This window comes from Trachypithecus francoisi, unplaced genomic scaffold (genome assembly GCF_009764315.1).
Source record: "Trachypithecus francoisi isolate TF-2019V2 unplaced genomic scaffold, Tfra_2.0 Lachesis_group11, whole genome shotgun sequence".
NCBI lineage: Eukaryota > Metazoa > Chordata > Mammalia > Primates > Cercopithecidae > Trachypithecus > Trachypithecus francoisi.
The window spans coordinates 80,067,208-80,077,017 of NW_022681456.1; the positions used below are offsets into that span (position 1 = coordinate 80,067,208).

At 43.4% G+C, this 9,810-nt stretch overlaps 1 protein-coding gene across 2 annotated transcripts in view; it reads left to right on the plus strand.

Annotated features, from left to right (window-relative positions):
- CBX5 (chromobox 5) overlaps positions 1–9,094 on the plus strand; it is a 45,466-nt gene extending 36,372 nt beyond the window's left edge. Inside the window, exons 4-5 of one of the 2 annotated variants that reach the window (XM_033221820.1) lie at positions 4,186–4,286; positions 8,195–8,651. In XM_033221820.1, coding sequence (XP_033077711.1) covers positions 4,186–4,286; positions 8,195–8,345 — 252 coding nt within the window. In that variant the 3' untranslated portion in view covers positions 8,346–8,651. Of the gene's footprint in view, positions 1–4,185; positions 4,287–8,194 lie in introns of both variants that reach the window. The other variant, XM_033221821.1, reaches the window with a different exon arrangement.
- The last annotated feature ends 716 nt before the right edge of the window (positions 9,095–9,810 follow it).

Below are 9,810 nucleotides of genomic sequence, written 5' to 3' on the forward strand. Positions count from 1 at the left end.
GAGCCACTGCGCCTGGCTCAATTAGCAATTTTAAAGTGTACAGTTCAGTGGAATTAAATTCTCTCAATCTATTATTTCTACATACTTGACATACAAAATTAATTTTTGTATTTTGAATCTTCTTCAGTTTTGGAAAGTGTATTTATGAAATTTTGGTTTGATTTAGTTGCTTTAATCCTTCTGATCTTTAGCTCTCAAGTAAGTAGAATAAGCACTGTTACTGCCTCTCTCTTTTTTCATTTGTGTGTGGGCGCATAAATACACACACTCTTCCATCTCCTCCCACCCCCAGCTTCCACTCCTTTCATTTATTTCAAGGTTATGAAGCCTTTTGTGGTGAAGGATGTATCATACACTTTACATTTAATAAAAGCATAAGTCTACTTCGGAATCTTCCAGCCTTCCAGAGTAGCAGCCACAATCATCCCTATTTATCTTCATTCTAATTAGATATATACCTTTCTAGAACATTAGTTCTCAACCCTGTCTACACATCATAATCACCTGAGGGGTACGTTAAAAAAATTTCTAGTGCCTAAGATGCACCCCAGACCAGTAAAATTAGAATTTTTTTTTTTTTTTTTTAAGACAGAGTCTTGCTCTGTTGCCCAGCCTGGAGTGCAGTGGCACGATCTCACTGCAACCTCCGCCTCCTGGGTTCAAGCGATTCTCCTGCTTCAGCCTTCCTAGTAGCTGGGACTACAGGCACATGCCACCACACCTGGCTAATTTTTTGTATTTTTAGTAGAGACAGGGTTTCACCATGTTAGCCAGAATGGTCTCAATCTCCTGACCTGGTGATCCAACCGCCTCGGCCTCCCCAAGTGCTGTGATTACAGGCGTGAGCCACCATGCCTGGCCTCTGTCATTTTTTAAAAAGAGCTGTCTGAATAATCTGACTTAGAAGCACTGGCCAGTGCAGAGAGTTTTGTTCTTAGGCCAGGTTCTGAAGCTTACAACCTTGAAAACAACCCCCACATGTCCCTTACATCATAATGTTCATCTGGGGCCCCTGATAGCATTCTTAGCAGCACTGGCTGCTGTCAGGTAGACAGCTGGGATGATAGGTGATTGTATGTTTTAAAGGTACAGGAGGGGATTGTGTATCTTTTTTAAGACCCCTGGAGAAGAAATTTGTTAGTTTGCATTATGCCTGATTTAAGATTACTGCCTGTATGATGATTTTAGCATTTTCTTTGCCCCGGCTCCTTTTCAGCAGCTTGAACATTTTTCTTCCATTTGCCTCCCCTTCCCTCCCTATGTAGCAAACTGTTTTCAGTTGCCAGTTATGATTTACAACTTAGTCCATGTGCCAGCATTCCAGCTGTGAGCAGCTGTGTGAACATCTGGGAACTTCTTCCCTGTAAGCGCCCCTAAAAGAGGCTGTGTTTTTAAAAGTCAGTATCTCTCATTGATCCATGCATGGAATTTCCTTCCAGTTGTGGATTTTGGTATCTTTGGGGACCACCCGGACCCCAAATGCTTGTATGTCTCAGAAGAAAGCAAGTGAACATAAGATCAAAGAGATTTTATTATGAAAATCAGGCAGTAGATACTTAGTTCATTTGGGCACCTCTAAATCTTTTTTTTGTGTTGCCACTGGAGAGGCTAACATTATCTTCCATAATAAAGTTTTTTAAAGTTCCCTAGTTTAGACCAGGTGTGGTGGCTCACACCTGTAATCCCAGCACTTTGGGAGGCTGAGGCATGTGGGTCAGTTGAGGCCAGGAGTTCGAGACCAGTGTGGTCAACATGGTGAAACCCTGTCTCTACTGAAAATACAAAAATTAGTCAGGCGTAACCGGGTGTGATGGCTCATGCCTGTAATCTCAGCACTTTGGGAGGCCGAGGTGGGGTGGATCACCTGAGGCCAGGAGTTTGAGACCAGCCTGGTCAACATGGTGAGACCCCCGTCTCTACTAAAAATGGAAAAATTAGCCAGGTGTGGTGGCATGCACCTGTAATCCCAACTCCTCGGGAAGCTGAGGCAGGAGAATCACTTGAACCTGGCAGGCGGAGGCTGCAGTGAGCCGAGATTGTGCCTCTGCACTTTAGCCTGGGCAACAGAGGGAGACTGTCTCAAAAAAAAAAAAAAATTATCTGGCTTGTATAAAATTTTGCTTTTTGGCTCTCATCAGTATTATTACACCTGGATTAGAACCTGTGCTCCTTGTCTAGATTGTATTACTGCATTTAGACCAAGTTTCAATACTCATCTCATCAATTATCAAATTTTCTTCTTTCTGTCTTAAGAGACAGGTTCTCACTATGTTGCCCACCATGGAGCACAGTGGCATGATCATAGGTCACTGCAACCTCGAACTCCTGGGCTCAAGGGATCCTCCCATCTCAGCCTCCTGAGTTGGAGTAGCACACTTCAGGTGTGCACCACTGTGCCCAGCTAATTTACAGAGACAGTTGCCTATGCTGGTCTTCAACTCCTAGTCTCAAGCAATCCTCCTGTCTCAGCCTCCCAAAGTGCTGGGATTACAGGCATGAGTCACTGCACCAAGCCAGTTTTTTGTTTTTGTTTTCTTTTTTGTTTTTGTTTTCAATCACAGTCCAGTTCTGCCTTCTAATGCTAGCAATCATCTACATCCAGAGGGGATAGGCACTCACCAGGGCCTTCTGTCCAACCAAGCATATAGGTATTGGTGTTTGTGATCTCTGAAATTTTGCTATTTAATAGTATTGGCCTTGCATAATTCTTACCTCTATTCTTTCATAAATATAGGTGACTGTGAAATGTGTTAAAATTATTGGTTAGTGTTAAGGTAAACTAAAAGCCTAAAAAAATAAATATTGAGAGAGAGGTAGTATATTTGAAGTTCATAAGATGAAAAGATACAGTTAGGGTAAACAGGGTATTCTTTAACATTTCAGAAGCTTATTTACAATATTTTTTTTTTTTTTTGAGACGGAGTCTCACTCTGTCGCCCGGGCTGGAGTGCAGTGGCCGGATCTCAGCTCACTGCAAGCTCCGCCTCCCGAGTTCACGCCATTCTCCTGCCTCAGCCTCCCTAGTAGCTGGGACTACAGGTGCCCGCCACCTCGCCTGGCTAGTTTTTTGTATTTTTTAGTAGAGACGGGGTTTCACCGTGTTAGCCAGGATGGTCTTGATCTCGTGACCTCATGATCCGCCCGTCTCGGCCTCCCAAGTGCTGGGATTACAGGCTTGAGCCACCGCGCCTGGCCTGCTTATTTACAATATTAAGGAGATTCCAAGTGAGTGGGATTAGAGGAATTCCTAGATGTTGACTCCAGCATATCTTTTTTTTTTTTTTTTTTTGAGACGGAGTCTTGCTGTGTTGCCTAGGCTGAAATTCTGTGGTGCGATCTCTGCTCACTGCAATCTCCGCATCCCAGGTTCAAGCAATTCTCCTGCCTTAGTCTCCCGAGTAATTGGGGTTATAGGCACCTGCCACCACGCCTGGCTATGTTTTTGTATTTTTAGTAGAGATGGGGTTTCACCATGTTGGCCAGGCTGGTTTTGAACTCCTGAGCTTGTGATCCGCCCGCCTCGGCCTCCCAAGTTCTGGGATTACAGGCGTGAGCCACCATGCCTGGCTGACTCCAGAGTATCTCATAGGACATTAGAGACTTTTAGGATTCACCTCCAATCTTCTGGAGGAATTCCAGGAAAGATAATCACATCTTTTTTTTTTTTTTTTTTTTTTTTTTTTTTTTTTTGAGACGGAGTCTTGCTCTGTCTGTCGCCCAGGCTGGAGTGCAGTGACCGGATCTCAGCTCACTGCAAGCTCCGCCTCCCTGGTTTACACCATTCTCCTGCCTCAGCCTCCCGAGTAGCTGGGACTACAGGCGCCCACCACCTCGCCCGGCTAGTTTTTTGTATTTTTTAGTAGAGACGGGGTTTCGCCGTGTTAGCCAGGATGGTCTCGATCTCCTGACCTCGTGATCTGCCCGTCTCGGCCTCCCAAAGTGCTGGGATTACAGGATTGAGCCACCGTGCCCGGCCGATAATCACATCTTACAGAAATCTCTCTTGGCATCACTGTCACTTCATTGTCACTGTCAGTACTTAGTATTAAGTTCTAAAAATTTTTCTGAATTGGTGACAGAAATGATATCAGGAGATATTAACTTAGTTGTGTTTTGTTGAGCCTAGAAACGGAGTTTTCTTACTCTTTCCACAAGCTGTAACCTTTCTTCGTCTTCTATTTATAGCAGAGCAATGATATCGCTCGGGGCTTTGAGAGAGGACTGGAACCAGAAAAGATCATTGGGGCAACAGATTCCTGTGGTGATTTAATGTTCCTAATGAAATGGTGAGAGAGATTTGGCTTCATGTTACAATTGTGTTTCTTTGCCAGTGACTTGAATTTGTGTGGAAGATAGGGTGGCAAGACTGCTTTTTCCCAAACCATGAATTTTCAATGTCAGAGATTTTTTTTTTTTTTTTTGAAACAGTGTTTCGCTCTTTGTTGCCCATGCTGGAGTGCAGTGGCGCGATCTCACTCAGCTCACTGCAACCTCCGCCTCCCGGGTTCAAGTGAATCTCCTGTCTCAGCCTCCCAAGTAGCTGGGATTACAGGCGCCCACCACCATGCCTGGCTAATTTTTGTATTTTTATTAATTAATTAATTAATTAATTAATTTTGAGGCGGAGTCTTGCTCTTGTTGCCCAGGCTGGAGTGCAATGGTGTGATCTTGGCTCACCGCAACCTCCACTTCCGGGTTCAAGCAATTCTCCTGCTTCAGACTCCCAAGTAGCTGGGATTACAGGTATGCACTGCCATGCCCGGCTAATTTTATATTTTTAGTAGAGACAGGGTTTCTCTTTGTTGTTCAGGCTGGTCTCGAACTCCCGACCTCAGGTAATCTGCCTGCCTTGGCCTCCTAAAGTGCTGGGATTAAGGCGTGAGGCACTGTGCCCGGCCCATTTTTGTATTTTTAGTAGAGACAGGGTTTTGCTGTGTTAGCCAGGCTGGTCTTGAACTCCTGGAATATCAGAGATCCTTAGCTGATACCACTTATTGGTGTTAAATGGGAATTATGCTTCAGAATGGATTGCTATTAAGCCAAATTATGTTAGACTACATATCAGAAAAAAAGGTAAATTTGAGGTAGAAAATATATAAAGGTTGGGTGCAGTGGCTCACACCTGTAATCACCACTTTGGGTGGTCAAGGCAGGCGGATGGCTTGAGGTCAGGAGTTCGAGGCTAACCTGCTTAATGTGGTGAACCTCCATCTCTACTACAAATACAAAAATTAGCTGGGCGTGGTGGCGCATGCCTGTAGTCCAGCTACTTGAGAGACTGAGGAAGGAGAATTGCTTGAACCTGGGAGGCAGAGGTTGCAGTGAGCTGAGATCGACCCATTGCACTCCCGTCTGAGTGACAGAGCGAGACTCCGTCTCTTAAAAAAAAAAAAAAAAAAATATATATATATATATAAAAACATGACTTAACCATTTGTTTACACAGTTCTGAATTACTTATTGTAAGACTATGGGCCTGTGACCCTGGGCTAGACATCAAATGAGGCTTTCTGCCATCCCTGAGGGCCAAACCTGCTGAATAATGTCTGAAAAAGAAAAATAATCTCAACAAAAAGCATTAAAGCTAATACTGGCCAAAGCACAAGTTATTTCATTCTATAGAGAGAGAATGGCGCTAAGATGAAAAGGAAATAGTTCTTCTCAATTTGATTTCTCTTTTTTTGAGACAGAGTCTGTTTTGCCTGGCGTGTAGTGACGCGAACTTGGCTCACTGCAACCTCCACCTCCTGGGTTCAAGTGATTCTCCTGCCTCAGCCTCCCAAGTAGCTGGGATTACAGGCACCTACCACCATGCCTGGCTAATTTTTGTATTTTTGGTAGCGATGGGGTTTCGCCATGTTGGTCAGGCTGGTCTCAAACTCCTGACCTCAAGCAATCCGCCTGCCTTGGCCTCCCAAAGTGCTGGGATTACAGGCGTGAGCCACTGCGCCCAGCCCTAATTTGATTTCTTAAAGACAGGGTGATTTATGGTGTGGCCCTCACTACCTCTCTGTTTCCAAGTATTCTGGATTTGTGATACATAGAGGGTTTATGTTACAGTGCCACTAAAGAAACATGTTACCTTAAAAGTTATATAATGAAGACCGGGCGTGGTGGCTCACGCCTGTAATCCCAGCACTTTGGGAGGCTGAGACGGGCAGATTACAAGGTCAGGAGATTGAGACCGTCCTGGCTAACATGGTGAAACCCCGTCTCTACTAAAAATACAAAAAAAAAGTAGCCGGGCTTGGTGGCGGGCACCTGTAGTCCTAGCTACTCAGAAGGCTGAGGCAGGAGAATGGTGTGAACCTGGGAGGCGGAGCTTACAGTGAGCCAAGATTGCGCTACTGCACTCTAGCCTGGGCAACAGAGCGAGAGACTGTACCCCCCCAAAAAAAACAGTTATATAATCAAAAGACTTAATATTTTATCTGATGAGAGTACTGCTGATAAATTACCCAGAAACCTGTATTTGAAGATTTGCCATATTCAGAAGTAAGGAGCTATATGGACTGCTTGTTTTGTTTTGTTTTGTTTTTTGAGACAGAGTCTTGCCTTATCACCCAGGCTGGAGTGCAGTGGTACCATCTCGTCTCACTGCAACCTTCGCCTCCCAGGTTCAGGCAGTTCTCATCCCCCAACCACCTAAGTAGCTGGGATTATAGGCATGTGCCACCACACCTGGGTAATGTTTATATTTTTAGTAGAGATGGGGTTTCATCATGTTGGCCAGGCTCGTCTTGAACTCCTAAGCTCAAGCAATCCACTTGCCTCGGCTTCCCAAAGTGCTGGCATTACAGGTGTAAGCCACCACGCCCAGGCTGGACTGCTTTTTAAAAATTTTATTTTAGACAGTGTCTTGCCCTGTCACCCTGGCTGGAGTGCAGTGGCGTGATCACAGCTCACTGCAGCCTTGACCTCCTGAGCTCAAGTTATCTTCCTACCTCAGTCTCCTGAGTAGCTGGGACTACAGGTGCATGCCAACATGGCCTGCTAATTTAAAAAATTTTTTTTGAAGGGACCAGGTTTTCCTATGTTGCCCTGGGTTCAAGTGCTTCTCTCACCTCGGCCTCCCAAAGTGCAGGGATTATAGGTATGAGGCACTGCGCCTGGGCTGGACTGCTTTTTCCTACTCAGCCATATGTGGTTACTTACGATTTACGTTAACATTAATTAGCTTTTTCCACCATAGTCCATATTTGAGTATCTGCTCCAATAAGGTGATAATTTTTCTTGTCCACATCTCAGGATAATTTTATTTTGTTTTTTATTATTTATTTATTTTGAGACAGGGTCTCGCTCTGTTGCCCAGGCTGGAGTTCAGTGGTTCAACCTCAGGTCACGGCAACCTCCACCTCCCAAGCCCAAGTGATCCTCCCACCTCAGCCTCCCAAGTAGCTGGAACCACAAGTGTGCACCACCATGCCTAGCTAATTTTTGTATTTTTTGGTAGAGATGGGTTTCGCCATGTTACCCAGGCTGGTATCGAACTCCTGGGCTCAAGCGATCCACCTGCCTCAGCCTCCCAAAGTGCTAGGATTACAGGCATGAGCTGCTGTGCCTGGGCTTCTCAGGATAATTTTAATTTTTTAAAAATTGATTTGGAATCATGTTTAAGGAACCATGTGGCTAAATTTTTTTTGTTATACTTGGTAGTAGAGGTTGTGTAACTGAGATAATTGAAATTTGTAGCTAAATTTTTATTTGCTTGTTGTTCCAATCCACAGTTCTGACCAGAGGGGTAATGAGTATTTAAACGGACACAAAGTGAGGAGGGTTAAGACCCCTTCACTTAGATGATCTGGAAACTGGATTGACCAACCTGTGTATAATTGACTTATGCATAATTAATAGAGCTGAATGTAGGTTTGATTGGGTTCACTCACATGCTTGTATTCACAAATAAAAATTTTGGAAGCAGATTAATATTATTTATCATTCAGCTTTTTAACCTAAGCCTACCATGGTTTACATCTAAATTCTAGCTACAGACATCTGTTTCTGTATAATATATTAAGTATTAATCCGTTTACTTAAATTTCTTCTTGAAAGTATTGAAAGGGTCCTTTTCACCTTGAAACCAAGGTGAGGAGGAAATCAAGTCAACTAAATCCATATAATGATATAAACTTAATGTCTGGACAGATTCTTTCACTGTTCCTCTCCTTTTAAATCTCATATTCTTTCTCTCCAGGAAAGACACAGATGAAGCTGACCTGGTTCTTGCAAAAGAAGCTAACGTGAAATGTCCACAAATTGTGATAGCATTTTATGAAGAGAGACTGACATGGCATGCATATCCTGAGGATGCGGAAAACAAAGAGAAAGAAACAGCAAAGAGCTAAAGGAGGGGATGGTCTCTGTCATTTCTCTTTGTACATAATACATTCACCTCCCTGCCTCTCCCTTCTACCCAACCCTTTCTATCCTAAACACATCCATAAAAAATGTGCTTATCACTGTGCTCCACAGGAGAAATGTTGGTATTGGTTCTCTTGTAACATAACTGATGGTCTGATTAATGATGAGTGTCTCTCTGTGAAGACCAGGCATTTACATACTGAGTGTAATACCCACAATTTTTTTTTTCCTTTGCCCTGATCTCTTCCTGCTCCCCTGTGACCTCAAGATGAGTTTTAACTTTTTAATCACCTTAGAGTCTTGATCTTTTCAGGGTTGGTTGATTTTTAGATTGGGGGATTTTGTCACAATGATGTTGAATTTTGGTTTCTTGCTTTGGTTCTTAGAACATGTTGCTGACTAGCTGGCCTTTGTTCTGACATGTTGAGATGCAAAGGATGTTGCCCGTCTGTTAAAAAGCCAATAGCAACTGCCTACCTGTTGGGGCTTTCCCAACCTTGTTCAGCTCTACCCAGGAGAATACAGGGTTTCTGGTGTGGTCTTCTGGGCCACCCTCTGTTGTTCATCCTCACTCATCTTCCCAGAATTACTCCATCCTTTGGAAGATTTGAAATTTTACACTGAAATTTGTCAAGACACTCTTTTTAGCCCCAGGACTTTTGGTCTTGCTTTTAGCACTCTCCACTTATGCTTCTGTAAAGTGATATCAGTTTGTGATAAAATGACAAGATTATTAACTGTGGAGATTTTTAGCTATAGTACATGAGGATGATGGGGTAGGGTACAATTGTCTTTATTATCACATATGGTATGTATGTATGATTTCTTTCCATTTCTCATATTTAGACTGTATATTTATGTAGGTGTGAGTGTTTGCCTGGTGCTTGCTTGTGCCAAGGTGCTAGGCACCCTCCAACCCTGCCAACTTTTGTGGCCTCCCAAAGCATTCTTGTTACCAAAGAGGCTTCAAACCTGACCCTCACTTCTCAGTGGACCCAAGTTTCCCTTCCATGCCATTATTTTCAGTGGGGAAGTTTTAGAGGTGAGCTGTTGGCCACAATATCAATTTTAAGTATTCATAGCAGTTAAAAGTCTCTTGCATTCTTGGCTCCTGGATTTACCACCAAGAATCCCCAAAATATTAATGATCTTCCCTTTTTCTACCCTCAAACTTATAGTTGTATCTTATTTTTTAAAATGAATTTTCATGGCCAGGCACAGTGGCTACCACCTGTAATCCCAACACTTTGGGAGGCTGAGGCAGGAGAATTGCTTGAAGCCAGAAGTTTGAGACCAGCCTGGGCAGTGTAGTGAGACCCCTGTCTCTAAAAAATATAAATAAATAAAAATAAAGGCATGTTCCTAAAAGACTATCACCTTGGAAAGTGACAGGCCCTGGCATTATTAGCATGTTGACACAAACTTTTCTCCTTACTCAGCAAAATATTT